The following is a 23,691-nucleotide window of genomic DNA, read 5'->3' on the forward strand; positions in this document are numbered from 1 at the left end:
AAGGAAACCCAAAGCTCAAATTCAACATCATTATCCCAGCCATCAAAAACTACAAAACACATCTACCGTTCAAACTGAAAAGGACATCAAAGCAGGCAGACTGATGGAGCTGAGATGGATGGAAGGAACGTGAGGATGATGACTGACGATGACACTGTGTCATGATGAAGTATGAAAGGTTGGATGTCTGTGGCTGGAAGATGGCCACACGGTGGACTTCTATCTGCTGTTATTTTGATGGGTCAGGGTGTATTTCTGAGGAGAGACGCCTCACCTGAGGGCTTTCTCTGTTCATCTCTGTTCAAGTTACAAAAAAACCAGACCCTGTCTCCAAAGCAGCAACAGCGAGCATATTCTCCCTCCTACTTTTTGTATGTTGCATGTTAATGTGTTACATGGCAATGCAATGAGAACAGTGAGCTGCTACATGTTTCTAAACGTGTTTATCAGTCACTCTCTGACTGCTGAGGGAGGGTTTACAGTGTTGTGGCTGAAGGCAGCAACAGAAAGGGTTTGGCTTGTGAAAAGATTTTTTTCCTACGTAATTGTCATTTTGCAGATGTGTTCATACATTGTAGGAGAGCAAATCAGCTAGCTGGAAAACACACACACACGCACGCACGCACGCACGCACGCACACACACACACACACACACACACACACACACACAGAATGATGGGATAAGCTTAACAGAGAAGTAAAATCAAACTTAATTAGACTAAATCTCATTGAGAGCTCATTAACATTTAATCCAAATTGTTTAAGTCTCACTGATTTCCATGTTCATGAATCTGTTTGTCTGTGTGTGTGCGTGTGTGTGTGTGCATGTGTTTATGTGTGTATTAAGTGGTTGTGTTAGAGGTTAGAGCGGATGATATTTTAACCCTTACCCAATTAGGCTGTTGCTGAAGTCTACAAGAGAACAGTCAAAGGTCACTGTGAGCATTTTGGACAAACACACTACATCACAGTCAGTGTGTGTGTGTGTGTGTGTGTGTGTGTGTGTGTGTGTGTTTGTGGAGCCAAAAGTGCAGCGAGGATTTAAAGGCTTAGGCCCCTTTTGACCTAACGGGGTTTTAGATCTGATCCTGAACCAAGACTAACACAGACACATACGCACGCACGCACGCACACACACACGTGCACACAAATACACACGAGATGCCAATTCGGCATGATCTAAAATATTTGAGCTTGATGAATGTGTGTGTATGTGTATGTATGTGTGTGCGTGTGTGTGTGTGCAGAGGGCAGTTTAGGTCAATACTGACTGAAAAAACTGGTGCCCTTTTAAAGATAGTTGTGATCGGTAAATGTTGCTGTGAAAGATTCTTTTGTGTGCACAGTGATCTGCTGCGTCAGGCCGGCATGATGTAAACTGTATTGTACCTACCATAATTACATAACACTGCATTCATTTAGGCTTAGTCATTCTTCTCTGCAATCATTAAATATAAATTTGGACAAGCTAGAAAGCACAATATGTAGTAAAATATTTATGAACCACAACCACATTTATCCTCTGTGGGTCATGTTGAGCCAATAAACCAACTCACTGTGTGTGTGTGTGTGTGTGTGTGTGTGTGTGTGTGTGTGTGTGTGTGTGTGTGTATTCAGCTTTGTCTGTTATGTGTAAATGAAACCTCTCGGACCATAAATCTCCAGGACAGAGCGCGTGTCTTCACTGCTGGCATCAACAGTATCACCACATGGCCAGTGGAGGGCGCTGCTTCCCTGAGCCTTCAGGTGGGACTTATGGTCAGTGAACAACAGACCAGGTGCCTCGGTTGTCCATGAGCGGCAGGCTTCTCGGCTTTGATCACAGTGGATGCTTCATTGTGCTCTGACTTGTGCACCGATCAAATCAATCTTCTGTGTCGGACTGACAACACATGGTGAAATGTAGGTGTCTGTGCTCCTCACCTTGCTGGCCTTCAGCACATTGATCTGTTCTTCGTTCACCGTGTCTTTGTTCTTCTCCAGGAAACCGTCACACTGGTATTCCACCTGCTCGACAACATGGCACAGTTTGTGTTACAATAACACTGAGGACATTTTTACAGGTCGTTCATTCCTAATGAGATATTAGGTTTTACCGTCTCTCTCTTTCATTTTTACATTCCTAACCAGAATCCTGCAGGTGCTAACAAAATACTCAACCCACAGAAACCTGTCTACACACACTGTCCTAACGGTTAGGGTGCATTTATATGAGAAACTGGTCACCAGTGACAGCTCCAAGGCAAACAAAGTCTTAACAAGAGCCCCAAACTCTTCATATACATCAACATTCATGTCTGCAAATGTTTGGTCAGAAACGTTTGCAAGGATCCTGTTTTAATATCAGCGGACCCTCATGGGAAAGCCTGCATTAGTCTTTGACCCATTTATCTGTAACCTTATAGTGAGGATCTAAAAACAGACATGAAAAATAACACTGCGCCAAACAGCACCTCATTATGGGATATAAAACCGTGCACGCTAAAGTGGATGACAACAGCACACAAACCCCCTAAACACTTCACTGCTGAACTGTTTCTGTGTGTGTGTGTGTGTGTGTGTGTGTGTGTGTGTGTGTGTGTGTGTGAAAACAATAACAATAACAATAAAAAAGTCATCCTCTAGCCTCCAGCAATCCTAAAAATATCTCACACCAGCACTGCAGGAGCCACTGCAGCCAGTCTGTCCCACTGAATGCTGAATGCTTCAAACTGCTACTTCCCACCTCGTTCCTTTTCTCGCTGAATAAGGAACAAAGCATGAATTAAAAAGTGTCAATCAGTCGTACAGGAAACATAACAGCAGCTGAGCCCACCTTGTCAGCAAAATGTTGGATGATGAAGGCGCGGTTGGACATGCGTGGCTTCTCGAAGAGAGAGCAGGTCTTCAGGTGGGTGTTGTAGAGTTTCTGAGCCCACGATTCATCCGAACCTTTAGGCATCTGATACAGAAACACAGAAGACACACTGCTTATTAATATACTGTGAGACAAGAAAACCGAACATCTCAAGCATTTAGCATTAGCTTAGATTGGACTGAATTACATGTGCTGAGTCTTTCTGTTGGTTGTCTGGTTACACAGGGTAAGAGGACACATGTTTTTTTTAATAGATCTTTGCCAAGAAGTCAAACCAAGTGTCCACTTTGTGTTTGCCTTACCCTGCAATAATGTGAGCAATGTGGACCACCTCAAATGTCAACAGCTTGTAACATGACCTTGCAGTGGTTAAGAGCCACAGAGAGATTAGTTAGCATTGTTAGCAATCTGGCTGAGCTGTGAAAGTGTGCAGGAGGTGCAGATACGAGCTCTGTTTTTACTGCACACACAATCTTAACTCTGATACTTCATATACATTCAACCCAAGCTCAGCCCAACACTGCTAGTAGCTGCGGGTCAGCAGTGTGAAGCGTTTACAACAACATCAAAGAGCATGTAAATGAATAAAACCTTTGTCTCTCATTCAGTTTCATTGTGTACGTTAGACAGAAAGAGGAAGAACAGAGAGGCTTTGGTGCCTGTGGTCACAGTTTTAATGCAGGGTTTCCTTCCTGTAGGTGACCTCTGATGAGAACTATAAGTGTAGGTGTTGTAGACTCAGGTCTAGTGTGTGCTGGGAGCCAGCGACAGGCCCATGGTCAAAAATGTAAAGCAGAAAGTGGGCGTTCAACCCTCAAGCTTCTGCTCAATATGCAGCACAGACTCACTTCATTTCTCTGGCTTGTTTACATTTACAACTAAGTTTTTATTCCACCAAAAGTGTTCAGAAGTCATCAAGTCTTATGTGATGGTGTAATGTTAGTCAATGCAGGCTGTTCTTAAAAGATTAAAAGAAGATCAGAAGACTTATGATCACTGACCAGCACAGCTACATGGAATGGAAATGCTCTAAAATATCATTTGAATAAAGTACCTTGCACTCCTCATCCAACAGGTCCAGGATGCCCATTTTGGCTTCTATGAGGTTGATGCAGGGCTGATTGTCATAGAAGTCGATCAGAGTCCAGGGGATCTGCTCCTTCATGTACTCCTCCTGCTCCAGCTTGAACACATGCTGCACACACACAGATGGGGATTTGCATATGTGCATCAATTAATGATAATAATAACAAAAGACGAATTCAGGTCTGTAACTATAATGTGCAAACCGTCAGGTGAAGCTGCTCACCATGTTGAACTGCTGCTGCAGTTTCTCATTAGCGTAGTTGATACAGAACTGCTCAAAGCTGTTGATCTCGAACGTCTCAAACCTTCAGAGGGAGAAAAGAGACAAACAGCTGGATGGCATAGACTACAAGATGAACTTACTCAGTTAAATCATCCAATTAAAACTTTGCCAAATAATTTCTGTTGCCTTTGTGTCACATATTTCCTAAAATTATTTCATATAGCCCTGATTCCAAAAAAGTTGGGATTGGGTATGAAAGGGGCATCCTGGAAAGGCTCAGTCGATCACAAGCAAGGATGGAGCGAGGTTCACCACGTTGTGAACACATGATTGTATGAAGGATATTTCCACATGGACTCAGGAACACTTTGTTAGACTGCCGTTGGTAAACACAGTCTGTTTACAAATGATTATTATTAAATGGTTATTATTATTTACAGCGTATCAACTTTTTGGACTTGGGGTTGTCTGTGTGACCACAGCACATCGACGTCAGTGAAACTTCCTTTACTGCTGTATTTAACCTGAGTGTACACTATAATGTCTATTAACGAATCATGACAACTGAATGACATCTAAAATCTCAGAGTGGCGAGATTCTGGCGAATGCACAGACGTACCCGTAGATGTCGAGGACCCCGATGAAGGAGTGCTGTGTGACACTGGTGATTAGGGCTTTGTTAACGTGCTCCACAATCCAGTTGAAGAGCTTGGCGTAGATATGTTTGGACAGCGCGTCACGGGCGTTGGTGGCCTGCAGGCGGGGGAGGGGCTTGATATACGTCTCTGTGGCGGTCTTCAGCTTCCTGTGGCACAGCCACTGAGACATGTCCTGGTAGGTCACACCTACCAACTCGCAGAACGCCGTCAGATGGCGATTGTTGGGCTACGCAAGAGGAGATTTTAATTATTACCAGGAGAAACCCAACAAAGTGTCAGCTAAGACAAGATGTATTCCCTCATTTGGGCTCATTCAAAAAACTTCTTAGATCTTGAATAATAATATTTTTGGATCATGCGTCAAACCCAGTGACGCTGTCTTCCCCTCAAAAGATCAAGGGTGATACTATAAGGAAATAGGTGGTGCAGGTAAGCAGCTCTGACTTCTCACCTCTCACATGAAAGCAAAACTTCTCATGCAAGCACAATTCAAATTAAATCGGTACATAGGTATGATTGAGGAGTGACATGTATTGAAATATGCCTGCCATGTAAGGCAAACCAGTTTCCCCAAAACCAACAAAGAGGAAACCAGAGCTGCATCCATAAATAAACACATAACTGAAAATCTACTAATGTAAAGTTGTGAGTATCATGCTTTAATTACGTCTTACTGACAGTGTCAGTACTGCGGTATAAATATTATCCTCACAGCAATGACGCTGCTGTCTGAGTCTCTGTCCTTTATGTCCACGTTTCCCAGATGAAGAATAGCAGCCAAAACCTGGAACAAGCCCATTTGATAGGACTCATTGATGCCTGCGGAGGACAAACACACAGACAGACAGACCTCAACTTCAGAATCAGACAGATTTGAATGTGTACGTATTTTCATATGTGGGCGGTGCGGTTGTTACCAAGCAGGGTGAAAGCATTGCGAGTGGTGGAAAGCTCCTTGGTGTCATCCACCCCGTCGATAACGGGGCTGCGGCCCTGCCTGGTGTACAAGAAGTCATTTGCACTGCCTGAGTGGAGGGACAGAGAAAGTACATAAATTCAGAAAACAGGCAGTATGTGCAGATTTACATGTGAACCTTGAGTACAACTAGATCTATTACATTATATTTATTTTGTGAATGGGGAAAATACTGATATCTGATTGGCTGAGAGGATCATTAATATGACACCAAAGCAACAAAGGCTGGATCGTTGTCAATCAGTGCTCAGGGTAGCCTTGCAAGTAACCATAGCAACAATCCTGGTTTGTTGTGGTAACGCTGATCTGTCTTGTATAACCAAGAATACGCACCACGGTGACAAAAAGAGGTTCAAAGTCTGACGTGTGAACGTGTCGTGGGGTAAAGAGAACAAAGCACCGCGAGGTTTCCCAGAAGACACACAAGTTAATTTCCTACACTGGGTTCATTGATGAAGTGTGGGTGAAGCTGCTCCTCCTCAAACCTGCCTCACTCACAGTGATACCGCCTGTCAGATCAGCAGACATCATATCATGATCCTGCAGACGGTTCAGGTTCACAGAAAAGAGAGAAATCAACGGCACTTCTGTGTGATCGTGACGTCAGCTCAACTTTCTCACAATCAGTTTCTTTATGAACACTTTACACTGAATTTAAGCGAGGCCTGCTGACTGGCTATGCAAGGCACTGACACGACTGTGACAACCGCTCCATTTACTGAGCCAGGAAGCCAGCGGGAGAGGAAAGACAGCAGCTGTGTGTGTGTGTGTGTGTGTGTGTGTGTGTGTGTGTGTGTGTGTGTGTGTGTGTGTGTGTGTGTCTGAAAGACAGAGAGAGAGCGAGAGAGAGAGAGGGAGGGAGAGAGAGCCAACTGAGTGGCTGTAAGTGTCAGTGCCAGCAGTGAGTGTGTGTGTGTGTGTGTGTGTGTGTGTGTGTGTGTGTGTGTGTGTGTGTCATGACTAGGACGAGCAGGTGCAGGTCCACAGTGGGAGCGCTCTGCTCTGTGTGAGAGCCTGTTCAACCACAGAGTCAATGAGTTTGATAGGTCTAAACTGATATACAATCTGATATCTGGCAGCGCTCTTCAGATGCCTCAGTGTGGTCTATTTTGAGTGGAGATGCGGAAGAGAGAAATATATTTTCAATATATGGATTCTGTGCAGCATCAGTACCATCAGATGTAAACTGGCAATTAAACTTTAATTATTTTTTGTTTGGCTGAGCTAATGAGTCACTGAGATGATGGATTTTCAGTGTTCACAGCCTCCCTGCTGCAGAGTCACTGCAGCAAACAGTGTTACTCTGTGTTCACTGCTCATTTGAATTGAGGTAGCTGAGTATATAATGCATGTATGAGGTCAGAGATCGTTCATATGTGTCTGTGTGCTGCAGCCCATTGTACCACTCACATGAAGGTGATGACCTGTTCATGATGGGCTGTGGTCATCTGTGCAGCATGTTGTATGTGTGTGTATGCACACGTGCATCAGACTTACTCAGCTTCAGAGTCTTGAACTCGGGCAGATGGGATGAAGCACAGAGCTGATAGAAGATATGATAATTCCTCTCCTCGTCAGCCTGGAAGAAAGCATGAATGTGGTATAATGTACAGTATGCAGACCTACAGCATGCTCTCGATATTCAGATATATCAAATGGATGCTGTTAATTACACATATTCAGCCCTAAACAAAAGCTTTTTCAGCCAGCGTTCATGCTGGGAAAATCAACTGTATTTGCACAAATGTGTCATCATATGTTCTTTAGAATTACACAGTTTGACATCTGGAAGCTGAGCTGGAGCAGCTGGAGATTTAGTGCCGTGCTGAAGGGCACGTCAACAGATATTACTGAGTCGCATGAGAATATTACATGTTTATTTCCTGCAAAGCCAACCCGTGCCTACCTGTACCTGCACTCCCAAGGTGACCTAACAGGTCATGATGTAAATGGGCATAAATAATGCAACTGGCCAATAACTGCATAAAGATAGAAATGCTTTTACAGTGAGAACCATCTAGAGCTACTGATTTAATTTCCACTGAAAATAAATCACTCAAATGTTAAAAGGACGTCTGCAGTGTGCTGTAAAGCTGTTACCTGTGTCTTACATTCAGAATCAAACACACATGCACACACCAGTAGCATGTGAAAAATGTGAGGAGGGAAGCGATCACGCTTTTATGCCAACATCCTCATTCCCCAACAGTGCTCTCTATGACAGCACAGTGTGTGTGTGTGTGTGTGTGTGTGTGTGTGTGTGTGTGTGTGTGTGTGCGCGCGCAGAGTTAAAATATCTTTCTTTATCTAGACACTGCCCTACTGGCTCCACCAGTGAGCAACTACACCCACTGAATATACAGGAAAGTTACATAAGAGAAAAAGAAAAAGTAGGTAAATCTTATCTGGACACAATGTGCAAACCAGAAAACATAAAGTTAGAGGTCTGGAAAAAAGCTCAGAGTTGTTACGCTTGTTAAATGTGTGCACTGATTTGCTTCTTTGGGACTTTGTGGGGCTGTAAAGCATCATTACTTTGGGGAGAATGTCCTTGACGCTGAAGAGAGAGAGGAAGAGAAGGACGAGGAAGAAGAAAGGGGTGCCGCTCTGTAACCCATGGTGACAGATGGATCGTTGGGTTTTGGGTTTACTTTGTTTCCTCCTCCTCGTCTTTGTGGAGAAGGAAATTATTGCCACATACTTCTTCTGCTCTGAAGGACAACAGGGCAGACTGACAGCTAGTCTTGGTTGTGTGTGTGTGTGTGTGTGTGTGTGTGTGTGTGTGTGTGTGTGTGTGTGTGTGTGTGTGTGTGCGTGTGTCTGGTTGACTGCACTTCTTCATACTTGTGAGGACTTCAAGCATAGAAAGAGCACTGAGACATACAAAGGTGAGAACATTTTAAAGGTTTGGACCAGGGTTAGCATTAGAGTTGAATTGTGGGTAAAATATGTCAAGTATCTGGACTCCACACCAGTGTGTCAGAACTAAATGATGCCTTTTGGAAGAGAAGCGTATCGTCTTCAAGGGTCTAGCTGCCTGTTTTGCCTTTATTTGACAGTGACAGTAGAGACAGAGAGATGAATGCTGCATTTATAAGCTAAGTGACTGCATGGCCCCTACAACTGGTGTCATAGTGGATGAGAGGTCAACAACTACCCCATAATGACTCTCATCATCATGAATCTCATTCATATTATTTTCCAGCCATGTCTGATATTTCGCAATATGACACGAGGCAAACTAGCTGTTTGTATGTGTGTGCAGCAACTGGAGTCATGTGTCAGCCACTGGAAGACAATACTGGGTCCAATACTGAGTCCCAGTGCGCCTGTAGCTGTGTGTTTAGGTGTAAGAGTTGTGTCATTTATCATTTGGGAGACAGTCCGCCTTTTTAATCTGAGGTTTCAGTTGAAAATGGTCGACTGCCAAACACACAAGCCAACAAAGGCCTGAGCGTGTTACATTATGGCTGTAGTACACGGTGAAAACACATTAGTCCTGATTCATACGGCAAAAACAGGTGCAATGTCAGGGAATGTCAAGGAATAACAAATCGCAGACAACACTTAATTAAATTCTCGTTTGCCTGTACGGTCAGCTGAAGGACTGTGTGTATTCACGAACGACACGTCCAGGAACGGGCTCAAGGACACTTCAGCAGGAACAACATTTGCTATTACCATGCTTTTCAAGTTCTCGCACTGAAGCTGTGGAATGCGCTTCCTATAACACTGAGATCGGTCGACTTCTTAGCTGCTACTCCGTCTTATCTTTACTTATATTCTTATTGACATCATTTCTGTTTTTATCCTTCTGCTTTTATTGCTGTAAAGCACTTTGTGATTTTTATCCGTGAAAGGTGCTATATAAATAAACTTTACTTACTTACTTACTTACTATCAGGAACCCTGAATTATGACTGAAGGACACAACAAGGCTAGAGTGTCTTTAGGTGTGCTTTGAAAAGACTCCACAAAAGTGTTTTCTGCATGGACTGCAGCTTAAAGTGTTGTGTGTGAAGTCTATTCAAGAGTCCTGTGCAGAATAAACACAGAACTGCACAAGGGTTAACGGGGTAATAGACTGTAATGAGGAAAGGAATGAGTGCATGTCAATGTAATACTCACAAAAGTACAACAAAACACCTCGTGTGTGTGTGTGTGTGTGTGTGTGTGTGTGTGTGTGTGTGTGTGTGTGTGTTCATGCAAACTTTGATGTGCATTTGCACGCTCACCTGAAACACCACTCGTGATTTCTCCAGCAGATACGTTCTCATGTTGGCGCCGATGATACGGAAGCGGGTGTCGAAGCCGATCTCGATGTATTTTCCAAAGCGACTGCTGTTGTCATTTCGGGTGGTCTTTGCGTTTCCAATGGCCTGGGTGACAAAATAAAATGCAAAAAAAAGAACAGATGCAACTTATTGTGGTGATGGCATTTAAATCTGGATAGAGCAGACGGTGCAGCAGTACATTTTAATGTAAACGCCATTTGGCTTCAAACCCACCATGCACAAATGGCATTTCAATTGTCCCAGGATAAGTCAGCAGCAGAGGGGAAGTCAATTTTGACTGCGTTATTGTTGCCATGGTGAAACACAAAGTGCCTTTCATCACAGAGAAAATGTTTTCAGAGCTCTTCAGCATTTTGGGAAATCCACTTATTTGCTTTTTGCCTGGAGTCAGAAGTGCAGAGTAACACCTCTCTCATGTCTGTGCAGACAATATGAAGCTAACTGCAGCAGCTGGTTAGCTTGGCTGAGCACACAGTCCAGCAACAGGGACGAACCCCCTGAAAATGCAATGTGTCATTATTCCACTTCAGTTCGTTTTACAGATTAAACATGTGAGATACAGCATGTGAATCAGTGAGCGTTAGAGGCATCAACAGGCAGACTCTGTTACTGTTGGACAGAAACAGGCTAACCAATTCCCTCCTTTCCATATTTTAGGCTAAGCAAAGCTCACTGGTTGCTGGCAGTATCCTTGTATTTACCATACAAACATGGGAGCGCTATCAATGTCCCGATCCTCATTCTCAACTGAATTATACACCTGATTCTAAAACTTGTATGACACCATGTCTGAATCTGAAATACAAGGAGAATTTGTGGTTGCTTCAGACTTGACAAATCAGCAGTATGTTTTAATGGACTTCTGTTCTTCCACAGACAGGAGTTGGATATGCTGATGGACTTTTCTGCTGAGCTGCAAGACATCGGCAAACAAACCTGCAGTCAGCAGCCTTAGTTCAATATACACGAGTGATCAATAACTGCGCAAGGAACTGTCTGCAAACGGGTGGGGCTACACACACACACACACACACACACACACACACATTCATACACCCCCCCAGCTATACAACCGGCTGGCTTGAGCAGTGTGTGAGCACAGAGCACAGAAGGTTCTTGCTGAGTTAAGGCCAAACACACAGTCTTTCACTGCAGACAAGGAGCCTTTCAGCTGAGCAGGTATTCCAATCTCTGCCGGCATCAGCTTAACACATATAAACACCATGCACAAACACACACACACACACACACACACACACACACACACACACACACACACACACACACACACACACACACACACACACACACACACACACACACACACACACACACACACACAGGTTTTGTAATATCGAAAAGGCTGATGCAACCCTCTACTCTACATCCAGGCTTAGAGGCTGAAATGACATCACTGCCACGAAAGAAGGCTTTCTATTCATTCTGTCAGCTCGTCTCTGATTGGCTCGAGGTGAAAGTGGTGGCTGGGAGGACGAGAGTGATGTTAGTGGAGCGGCTGGGGTGGGGGATGGCAGGGGATGGCAGGAGGTGGAGGAGGGGAGGAGGTAGTGGCATATGGGCACAGGAGAGAGCTCCTCCTGATGACTTCACAGGAGGAAATACAAAGCACACACAGCTCAGGATAAGACCTGTGTTATTACAGCAGAGAGCAGCTCGAGGCCAGAAAGAAGAAAGTAAATGCCAGTGGAGAAGAAAGCAAAAGAGCACACAGAGAGGAGAAGGACTTTCAGACCGTATCATTCACAAATCACTGAGTGAATATACAGTTCAGTGATTGGGCCAAAGAAACAAGTGTCTGTACACAAACTGCCAGGGAACATGATGCAACACTTTCACCTTCAAGACAAATTCACAGCTGTGGAAGTGAGCCTTTTCTAGTCCTTCACACCCACAACACTTTTTATCTAAGTGCTCAAGTACACAGGTTGTACAAAGTTGCATCAAGATATTTCACAAATTCAGTGAGTGAAAAAAAAAATCAGCGATTCTGCGTCGACTGCATTACTAAAACACATCATCACAATGCTCCTCATTGTTTGTCTGAGGAAATGTGAAGTGAAAGCTGTTCCTCAGCAGACAGCCTCCTGTGCTCACCTCCATGATGGGGTTGGAAGCCAAGACCTTCTCCTCTACGTTGGCCTCACTGGCGGAGCCGCTGACCGTAGCAAAGTATCTCATGGCATATTTGGCTGATACCGTTTTTCCTGCTCCGGACTCCCCGCTCACAATGATGGATTGGTTCCTCTCATCCCTGACAGAATGAACAGAAGACAAGGTTAAGGGTGATGTTTGACTGTGATGTAAGCCCATCCTGTGAAGTTAAAGTGTGACATAAGCACTGCCAGGGTTAGAGCCTGGGCAGATAGAAAGTGTCAGATGCTTTCATCAACAGGCAGAGCAGCTGTTAACACACCTGTGTTCCTTTGCATGTTTGAACATCCCAGCAGGCCACTCTACTTGTTATCCCAAGAACTGAGATGAAATCCTGATGCAACAGTGCGCCTCCTTTCTTTGAAGTAAACTCTCAGCTGCCGGTTTTAAAGTTTGCTCTGTTCAGATCATTTCTTCTTTTGCATTTGGCCTTTTTTCCACCTGCGGCTCCTGATGTGTCCCCAGCCCTTTGAGGCCTCATTTCATTTTTTTCTTACAGTTTCCTTTGGAGACATCCAGCAGAGTCAGTTGCTGTTGAGGGCATGTGAAGCCTATTGAGTTTATTTCCGTAGCTGCGGTAAACTGGGCCACAGAAATAAACCTAATTTAACTGGTGCTTCACAACAAGTTGAGCTGGGTGTTTACCCGCGGTGTCACACTGTACACCATGCATCCACACTCCCCGACTCCGCTGGCTTACAAGGAACAGACTTTTGATTTAAATGATTCATCTCAGTACAGAAAACATTACAACGGACTGTATCTTATTTTCAAACATTCTGTTTTCTAATCTAAAAAAATGATGTGCTTCATTATTACCCTCATACTTGGCATGTTACACTGGCTATACTTACAGTGGCCTTGCTATTTATCACATATCATCATTAATATAGCTTTAATCAACTGACTCTACTGATTCTGTGCATGTGCGTCCCATTAGATCAGTGGATCTAATGGGACGGCTGACGGCTGTTACCAGGTGTCGGATGTTGATACTTTCAGACAGGATTCAACAGGCTACATTTGTAACGTCTTTCATTTTCTATAAGAAAGTTTTTATGAATCTTAATTTTCTTGCATCGTTGCATTTATACCTTCTCCTCTCTTTTTAACCTTCATTACTCCTGTGTTTGATGGCATCATTGACTGTTTTTCTGTTTGTTTGCTTGTCTGACAGCAGGATTACAGAAGAACTACTGGCCTGATTTTCATCAAACCTGGTGGAAGGCTGTAGCATGGGCCAAGGAAGACGACATCACATTTGGAACAAAATATATATATGAATGATTATGTATAAATATAAGAGTTATTTTTCACTTTTGTTCACACTACAAGGTAGCGGAATAAATGCCACAAATCTTCAAAATCCAGTGGACATTAGTAAAGTTCAACAGTGACAAAACATAACCTATTGCAGAAATATAGTGAGGCCATATCACAGTCCACATCATCATCGGACCTGCAATCCTCTGTTAGAGCTGCACATGTAGCTGCTCAAACTTCATAGAGAGAACAGTCATTATGGAGCACTGTTACAACTGTAACATCACAACAACTTTAAATGTAACTTCTTTTCTTCTCAAACTCAGGTGTGGCTTTGGAAATGCGAATACACGCATATGATACAACTAATTCTGCTCTCAGGTTGCTTTCACACCAGAGCTGTTTGGTCCGCTTTAAACGGACCAGAGTTTGTTTCCTCGGATAGTCCGCTTCGTTTGGGAAGTTGTGAAAGCTCATCCAAACTCTGGTGCGGACCAAACAAGCGATCTGGTTCGCCTGAAAAAGTGGGTCTCGGTTCGCTTGCAAGTGAACCCTGGTTTGGCTCGTATGCAGTGTGAAAGCTCACCGGACCAAACACAGGACCAAATGTACATAGTGACGCTATACGCAGTGCATACGCATGCTAAAATACAACGTATCTCATCTGTATTTATAATATAGCTTGATTCTGCATCTCTATTTACAGCTCATTAGTCCTTACGTGAATGTTTACTGTTGCTATGGCAACAAGTGACCACTGACATTGGCAGTTGCTAGCTAGCTTAGCTCAATTGTCTGAACAACAATAACCCATAAATTAACAATTTGGCATATTTATACAAAATCAAATCACAACTACCAACAGTCCCAGTCCTTAAACTCTGAGCTCATTTGTTGTCATGTTAGATCATCAAAGTTAGAAAAATAAGAGAATCAATCCCTGATAAGCTACGATAGCATTATAGGAACAGTTGCGTTCACTGTTGTTTTTCCGGGCCGGGAGGGAGGAATTTCCCCTCCTACTTTGTCCAATCGTTGCATTTATCGCGAGTCTGCTTGGTCAGGTGTGAAAACGACCTTACTCACATCCACGTGTGACATTCTTGTCAAATGTATCCAGACATATAATATGTTGCTCTAGCAGATTTGCATTTCATAGCGGGGTGGACTACTGGCCTGGGCAGAGGTCTGCGTTCTCCTTTGTCATTTTGTTCAGAAAGTTTAGCATTATTATGATTATTAGCAAACTGTAAGACTAATATGGAAATACTGTGATACATAAAGTAATAAATACTTCAATATAGATTGTGAAAATGATGAACTGTGCAGCCCCACACTGACGTCAGGTCGTCACACATGGAGTAGTGCTGCTGTGCATCATACTGAGGGGTCATACACTTGTGTATGTTAGCTGCGTATGTTCCCGGAAGGAGACCGAGGAGATCTACTTGCTGGTTCCTGCAGAGAAAAGCAGTGTGTGTGTGTTTGTGTGTGTGTGTGTGTGTGATTAAAAGACCAAGGACAGAGACAGTGAGACCACCATGAGCTTATTTCTGGCTCAGCTTTGACCTACAAACCCCGGAGAGAGAGGCAGGGTTGAGCAACAAGGAGACTAGAACCAAGACTGCTCAGATAACAGACACACACAAACCTAGCCATCTGTTTGTAAGCCTCCTCTGCCACAGCGAAGATATGTGGGTCCATGTCTCCCATGTTCTGACCGCTGTAGGCATTGATGATATCTGTGCCATAGATTGGCAGTGTCTCGTACGGGTTGATGGCCACCAGGACGATACCTGAGACACAGAACACAGAGCGAGTATGAGCTCAGCATTAAACAGGCAACACGCAGAGGAGATCAAAGAAGGATTTCATATGAAGAACCGATGACAAAAAGTAGGCCTCCATGAGACGGTTAAAGTGCCACCTACCGCAGTAAGTGTAGATGAGCTTGGAGTCGACGAAGCGGACTTTGAGGTTGTGCAGCACGGCTGGCTCGTGGAGGTAGCTGAGCGCTGTGAGGTCATTCTCTCCCACCAGGATGTCGGGGTTTCGCAGGTAAGGCAGGTTCTTCGTCTTGGGGTCCAGTTTGTGCTCAATGTTCTGAAGTGGAGACAGGATCGTTAGAAGAGAAATGCAGTTTTCCAAGTCTGGCTGTCTGAGGCTGACCGAAAGCGGTGAGCCGCAAATAATCAATAACAGATGTCTACTCCCACTAAAAGCATTCACACAGTATTTCACTGTTCTCAGATGTCATGAGACAGGCCACTGATTTGACATGGCTCTGGAGCAAAGCCAGCAGTCACTCACTATACTGTCTTTTTCTTGTTTTCAACTTCAGCTTTTATACTTCACGCACATTTTCATCCTCAAATTGTTCCATTTTTTTATAGCCCTACATTGATTCTGTTACAGGATGTCCATCAGCAAACGCTATCTGGAATGAATTAGACAATCAGATTATTAAACTGACTAATAAGGTGTTTTATTTTGATCATCTTTAGCAGCTGCTATCTCTATCGCACAGAAGAAACACTCAGCCAGAGAGCCTAACTCCATCAAGGCTGCACAATCATCTAAACTTGTTATTTAGTTAATAGAAAATATCAAGACATTTAATCTGCACATGAATCTGGATCAGCATCAAGATCCACCACAGACAGAGTGCAGAACACTAGAATAGGACAATGTAAAAACATGGAGAAATTGCTTTTTGCAGTGTAACCTGCCTGGTCTGGACTGACACCAGAAATCTGTCACTTTCCCTCGGCCCATGGCCTCACTTAGCAGCAAAATTCATAGAAGACTTCTGACAAGTTCTGGAGACATTAAACAGCCTAATCCAAAAACATACAATAACCACCTTGATGTTGCTGGTTACATTTACATATGAACACATCATCATTAAGAACAATGCCAGCAGCATGCATTCATCAGCAGGGGTGCCTGTTGGTGCTGTGAGCTGGTGGCTGTTTGTATTCTAAGCTGAGGGACTCAATTTACTGCTGTACATTTAAAATACTCCTTGGGGCATCTTTGCAAGCCGGTCTCATCTGTGGAACGTGCTAATGGTAAAACCAATAGCTGCTAATTAGAGGCAGCACTTTGAAGAGAGATGGAGAGAAAAGAGCTGAGAGGAGACAAAAAGGAAGAGGGAGAGACGGAGTCCTCTCCACCCTACTCGTCTATTCATCCTCACCTTTCCATCTTCCAGCATGAGATGCAGGGAGGCGTCGCCATTTTTGTAGTCCTTGGTCAGCTCAGCGGACTTCCACACCTCCTCTGCATCGGGGATCCACACCCGAGCACACTGAGAGACGAGGGAACAGGAGGAGAAAGACAAGTTAGATAGAGACGTGTCATAGCACTTCAGCAGCCACATTTTACATTACCATCCATTTTTTTCACGACTCTAATGCCTTTTTTAAATTCTGGTTCAGTCTTGACGCTGACAGCATTCTGGTCAATATACCACATTTCTAAGTGTCCCAGTGAGACAAACCCACTTCATCAGGTTTTTCAAATAGGCTGGAGTCCTTTTTGTTATCATTTGGCTCAAGTTTGCCCCACCTCAGTTTAACTCAGACCCTTTCAGAAGAGGGATGACGGCAAAGTTTACAAGGCGATGACCTCAGAGAAAACACTGGACTCTTATCTTTTCACGGTCATGAGCTCATGTTTGGCTGTGGTCAGTCAAGCTGTGGAAACACACTGAAGAGAATAATGACTGAAGAATGCTGTTAAGGTCATAACTTTAAAATCTCTCACACACACACACACACACACACACACACACACACACACACACACACACACACACACACACAGAATTCTATAAAACTGCTTCTTACAGACTTGTGACTGAAGACCATCAGCTGATCGCGGACATGTGGTGAAAACAGTGATGAACGCTGGCAGTCACATGGCTGAGGAATCCGGCTCACAAACGTAAACGCACGCATACATGCACAGACACACACACAGAAACCTTATTCCTGATGGTTTGTGCAGTGATTGGAAGATTGATAGAGCTGCACCGTGACCTTAAAAACCCAGACGGTCGAGGCCTGCAGTGTATGAATGTGTGTGTGTGGTGAAGACACAAGGCAGTGGTCAAACAGCACCGAGGCTGTTTTTCTTCCAGTGCATTTGGCATTGCATAAGGGGAAAGATGAGAGGAAATTAAGTTAAGAGGTTTAGGAGGTTCAACAGGACACATTCTGGTGGGGTTTGTATTACAGTAGCATGTGTTTTATCCAGTTGACATTTCTATGTGTTTGTGCAGCAACCATCACTCTCAAAATGAGAGCTGATAAAATATACTCATCTTTCCATCTCTAAAAGCAAACCCACATTCACACACACCCTTAAAGGGACAGTTGCAGAGTTCAGGCGATATTGGCAATATAAGTGTCTGCCTTTTCTCCAGTATAATAAAACTAGATGGCACTCGCCTTGTGTTGCTCCAAGTACCAGAAAATACACGTGAAAAACACAACAGCAATGTCTCTTTCCAGAAATCATGACCCAGCTACTCAGGAATCCACACAGCAGTGAGCAGTTTAGTGTAGGAACTATCTTCTTTTTACCGAACTACACCCTCCAACTGTATCACTACGCTGAAGCTACTAAGCGTGCATCTACTCAGCAGCTCACACCAAAACAGATGGATAAACAGCACTGCAGGTAAGAGGAAATAACAATCCTTTTTTTGATTTTGGGGTGAATTATCCCTTTAACAACTGTCCTGAATGGCACTTACTCGATGAGGAGTTGTGCAACTGAAGCACATGACGACAAGGAGCACTCAGAGTCGATTTCATGGCTTCCTTACATAAACTGCTCAGGACGATTTCACACAGGCAGGAGAGAAAGACCTCATTGTAGACGAGCACAACGGGAGAGAAACTGGTTGATTTGGTCTGCTGCTTCACTACCGATCATCTGAATCATGACATCATGGTCAGACACACCTTCGCCCTCCCTCTCCCCCCCTGTCCGTCTCTCACTCCTCATGCTAAGAAAAGAGCGAAGGAGAGGGAACACAAGAAACAGGAAAAAACAAACGACAGAGTAAAATTACAACAAACATACAATCATTTAAAATGGGAAACTGGTGGCAAGAGGTGTGTGTCGTAATGCTGATAGTGTGTGTGTGTGTGTGTGTGTGTGTGTGTGCGTGTGCGTACTGAGCAACGATACTAATACTGATATTGACATCTGAGAGTTAAAATCTGATAACATCTATAAATATGAACTCATGACATTAACAAAACTCCCTTAAATTGTGATTCTGACACATTTTACAGTTAACCTGTTAATGGCAACACTGTTTCTATATGACCTTACACATACCTTTGGCCTTTCTCTACTGTAATGTGTCGATAATTATCAGCTGGCACAGACGCTGATGTGCAAGTAAATCAGCAGCTGATAAATTGGTCAATATTGGTTCATTTATCTTTTGCTCCTTGCTGTGTACATGTGGTTTCCAGGACAGACAGACAGTGACGGAGTTTGTGTGTCCGCCAAGTTGCAGGTGGAACAGCAGCTTAAAAGTGGAAGCCCTGACAGCCTCACCGTTTGACATGAACACTGACAACTAAAACATCAGCCAGGTCAACCTCCCTGTCCGACTCCTAATGACTGATTCATTCTTTTTGCCCCAACTATGATGGATTCAGTGACAACAACTCAGTCAACGTTTTAAGTCATTTCTGTGGTTTCATTTGGCAACAAATGATCGATGCAATAAACAGCAACAAGCAAGTGTCTCATTGACGCTGACATATCATCGGCAGTCAGCCTGTTGACAGTTTATATACTATGATTCGATATGGATTTTTCAGGGCCGATACCGATACTTAATTAATAATCAAGCGAAACCGATAGCTGATATTTAGAACTGATATTCGTTTGCAGCAAAAATGAAAATTTTGGTGTCAAAATTTTGAGTAACACACCTGGGATTAGAATGAATACAGTATACTGTTTGTATACTGTAAAAAAAAAAAACCTTAAGTTTTTGTAAAATAACACAAACACAAACTCTTAATTGAAATGCCTTTAAGTTTAATTATTTTTAAAACAAAAAGTGATGATTAATCATTCCCTTCCCTTTCCCTTAATGATTAAGAGCTAACCAATAAAGAGGGTGGCAGGAACCTTGGCTCACTAAGTTTATTTGATAGCTTTAGTAGTTACTTTTCAGATTAAATTTTTACATAAAACAGCATGAGTAAATAAAGATTAAACTTTCAGGGGTTCCCAGAGTTTTTTTTCACTTATAGTTCCTTATTTATTATTATATTTATTTATATATTTAGAGAAATAAAGGCATATTCCGAATGTCAGAACAGTAGGCTAGATGTAAACCCTTGTGCTTAGAACTGTATGTCGTATTACATAAATAAGAATAAGGCACTTCACAACTGTAAATGCAAACAATAAAAGCTTCATTACATACGTGAGTTGTAGACGCGACGGTAAATTTATTGATTGAAAATAAAACACATTGAGAATAATCTCCTTGACGTGTGCTCTCTGCCTGACTCATATCCCTGGACTTAACGAGTGACGGGCAAAAAGACGATCATTTAACACCAGTAGTTACGTTGCTGCACCATAGTGTAGTGAGAGCACGAGTGCTGAGGGAGAGGCGACTGTAAACAAACAAAGACACGTTAGCGTGTAGTACTTCTAAACTTATCGGCTATAATCACCTCCGGTGTTGCTTATTGATAAACCAAGAGCCGCCCCACGGGCTGAGACACGTTTGGAGATTTATTATTCCCACAAAGTAACGGTAACTGAAAGGGCCTATATTATTATTGTGCGTCTGGCCACAACTATAAAGCCGTTGAGGCAGGTATAACGTAGCGGTGGGTCATCATGAACTATGCCTTGTTGAAGTTGTGAACAGTTTCATCTCCAGGGCCAAACAGCGAAATTCAGCAGGTTTTTTGATTGGCTGTCACTTACTCACTTGTGCCATGTAGCCAATCAGTGAGGGCTGTGGGCGGGACATTGTTACACAGCCAAGAGTGGTGACTTCAGGCGGAGAGATGGCTGCATCAGAGCCAAAGGAGCGCGTTTCAAAATACATTCATTAATTAATTTTATCGGTTATCGGTGGAAAAAACGGCCGATGCCGATTATCGAAAAAATGCCGAATATCGGCCGATATTATCGGCCAGGCCAATAATTGGTCGATCCCTGTTATATACCTTCAGTAACAATCTTTGGAAATATCGGTACATCATCTGCCTGCCAAAAGGGACAGATTTATCAGAGCTGCATCAAAATATCTCCAAATGCATGTCTTTGTTTTGAAACAAAACATGAAAGTTAAATCAATTACTCAATTCAGGAAAGCCATTGTGTTGCTCTCTTATTTTTTTGTGGCCCGTGAGTGGTTTTAGTCATTACAAACCTCTGCTGAGCAGCCAAATATTGCTCAAACCTGCAGATCTTTATTTCAAATTCTAGCCGAGTTCCCAGAGTTTCCAAAGATATCAAACATGCCACGCTAAACATGAGCGAAATCACTACAAAATGATGCACCACACATCGAGAATATTCCCATCTGACAGAGCGATGCAGCCATGAAGCACTCAGAGCGAGCATCATAGAAGAGTTGCAACAAGCTGATACAAAATATAATCAAAACTGTCAGAGCGCCGAATAAAACGATTTAAGAAGCTCAAAGCTTCAGAGGAAAAACAGGAAAACTACATTTACAGTTAAATGCAAACACAGCCCCTGTGCCTGCCTCCCTTTCTCATTCTCCCCATTCCACCATTTTGTTAGTCGTTTCACCTTTTTGGTCCCCACAGGAGACCATCCCATCAGCCACCCTCCTAGCAACACAGAGAGGGGGGGGGTGGGGGGGGGTGGAGGGAGGCTAAAAATAGCATACTGAGTGTTGAGCAGCATCACACTTCACACTGCTGAGCTACTGAGCACACTTCCTGATCCACATAAACATCCACACGCACGCATGCACACACACACGTTTCACACATCTATGGGTGTCAAGCATGATTATCCTGAATTAGTTCATGCTGGAATATGCTGCTGTCTGCACATTTGTTTTCTTCACACATACAGAGATGTGTGTCTGTGAGAGAGAGTGTGTGTGTGTGTGTGTGTGAGTGTGCGTGCGTGCGTGCGTGCGTGCATGCGTGCGTGTGCGCGCCTGAATATGGGTGGAAAAGACAGACCGACAGCAATATAATAGAGCTGCAGAGGCCAGGAATCATATTTATAGACCAACAAATTCCCCCGGGTTCAGAAAGTAGAGGAGAGATGAAGGATGAAAGTCAATCACAGATATACACACACGCACACACACACACACACATGCAGGCACACATTCACATGTTTCAAGGACATAATCCTCCACAATGAAACACAAGCTGGAGCGTCTGAAAGCTGGAGAGAAAAATGTGATGAGTCAGAGCAGCCTCTCCGTCTGCCTGATGGAGGGCTGGACGGTGGTCGGGCTGGTGTGTTATGGGCGGCAGACGAAGAGCAGAGCCGTGACGGGAAGAGGAGCAAAGACGTCAAAGCATCCGTGACATCAGAGATCACATGACTAGAGTGTCTCTGCATTAAGGGCGCTCCACATATGCCACATGAATGAGTGTATGCACACACACGCATACCGTATATGTAATTTCCTGCTGTTTTCCTGTACCTCAGGGCACTGGGTGTGGTCACACTGATGTGAGGGTCACAAGCTTTCTACGTGACAAATGTGTGTTGCCTTTAAGTGCAAAATGTAAGAAGGGTTCAGACAGATAAAGACAGTATTAAAACTAAAAAAGAAATACCAGTGAATAAGAATTACAACATGGAGCAGACTCACGAACAATGCACCAGCTTCTCCCACCTGCATCCAGTCAGCAGGAGATGCTCTCATTTGAAATGAATGGTGATATACTCAGTGCGGTCAGTGTGATCCTGCCCTGATCACACGTTTAATTTTCTTTAACCTGGCAAAAAGGCAATGGAGACCCGGAGAAGTGACTTCTGATCTGGATATTCACTCGGTTGAGGGGAAACCACAGCAGCTTAGTAAAGGACTCCTATATGGCTGAGGGAGAGGCGATAGATTTAAAAAAAGAATTGAAGCAGCAGTGGCCAAGATATCCTGACTTTTAGTCCCCCGTGGTATGGGTCAAGCTCTGCAAACACTGGATCCTACATTTCCCATAATGCAACCCCTTTGTCTTTTGTATAACCCTGCCTGTCTGGTAAATGCATATGTCTTTTAAACTCCACAAACCCAGCAGACAAACCTGATGACATCACTGTGACATCATCATTGTTTTGGTTTTTTTGTCTCTAACTTGATGCAGCTCCTCCTGAGACACAGACGACATAATACAACCTCCCCTTCAATGTAAACAGATCCCAGTGCTGAACCATCGAGACGACATCGCTCTGAGAGTAAGTGTGATGATTATATACGGTCATCATCCTTCCTGAAGAAAACAAATATACCAGTGTACCTCCGATGCTGACGTGTGGTGATCATAATAACTCTGCTTCCCAACATTTTCATTTCAGAAGATTAGAGTTTTGTGCATAACAGTCACATGACAGAGATAATATTCTCTACATGCAGGGAAATAAAACAACACCACACAGTATATCAACAATGCAGATCTAAGATCATCCACCAGATATTTGGACAATATTCAAGTCATATGGACAACTGGTGTGCTATTTACCATTCAAATACCATTCACAAAAACATGCATGATATTGATCATACTGGAGGGAAACATCAGTCTTCTAGCTGTAATGTATTGTTTTTTGAGATGTTACGTCCTCAACGTCACAATTTCTTTCCTATGAAATAATGAGCCTTTGCTTCTCAGCGGCTGCCAGCAGGTCAGTTCACAGCAGGGGAAGGCTGCTCGTGAAGGTACAAGGCTGGGCTGGTGCTAATCCCGGTTTAACTGAGACAAAGGATCAGGACCTGATTAGGCTAACTCAGGATTTAACACTGGCTAATCTTATTGCAGTCAACTACACCAAGATTTCATTACATTTGCATATGGTTACAAGTTACCAGCTGCAGCTCCAGCTCGCACGGTGACCGAAGCGTCGACTTGTCTTAGTTCTTGTCCCGAACCACAGACACAAACA

At 43.5% G+C, this 23,691-nt stretch overlaps 1 protein-coding gene across 2 annotated transcripts in view; it reads right to left on the reverse strand.

Moving 5' to 3' along the window:
- Window positions 1-23,691, reverse strand: part of myo5aa (myosin VAa) — a 52,348-nt gene that overhangs the window by 21,526 nt on the left and 7,131 nt on the right. For both annotated transcript variants that reach the window (XM_070971997.1, XM_070971924.1), the window contains exons 2-14: window positions 16,733-16,843; window positions 15,465-15,636; window positions 15,185-15,329; window positions 12,214-12,370; window positions 10,039-10,182; window positions 7,301-7,382; window positions 5,745-5,852; window positions 5,540-5,646; window positions 4,788-5,053; window positions 4,168-4,249; window positions 3,913-4,053; window positions 2,817-2,942; window positions 1,925-2,008 (exon numbers count right to left, since the gene is read on the reverse strand). In XM_070971997.1, the coding sequence (XP_070828098.1) occupies window positions 1,925-2,008; window positions 2,817-2,942; window positions 3,913-4,053; window positions 4,168-4,249; window positions 4,788-5,053; window positions 5,540-5,646; window positions 5,745-5,852; window positions 7,301-7,382; window positions 10,039-10,182; window positions 12,214-12,370; window positions 15,185-15,329; window positions 15,465-15,636; window positions 16,733-16,843 (1,725 nt within the window). The remainder of the gene's footprint in view (window positions 1-1,924; window positions 2,009-2,816; window positions 2,943-3,912; window positions 4,054-4,167; window positions 4,250-4,787; window positions 5,054-5,539; window positions 5,647-5,744; window positions 5,853-7,300; window positions 7,383-10,038; window positions 10,183-12,213; window positions 12,371-15,184; window positions 15,330-15,464; window positions 15,637-16,732; window positions 16,844-23,691) is intronic.

This window comes from Chaetodon trifascialis, chromosome 1 (assembly GCF_039877785.1).
Source record: "Chaetodon trifascialis isolate fChaTrf1 chromosome 1, fChaTrf1.hap1, whole genome shotgun sequence".
NCBI lineage: Eukaryota > Metazoa > Chordata > Actinopteri > Chaetodontiformes > Chaetodontidae > Chaetodon > Chaetodon trifascialis.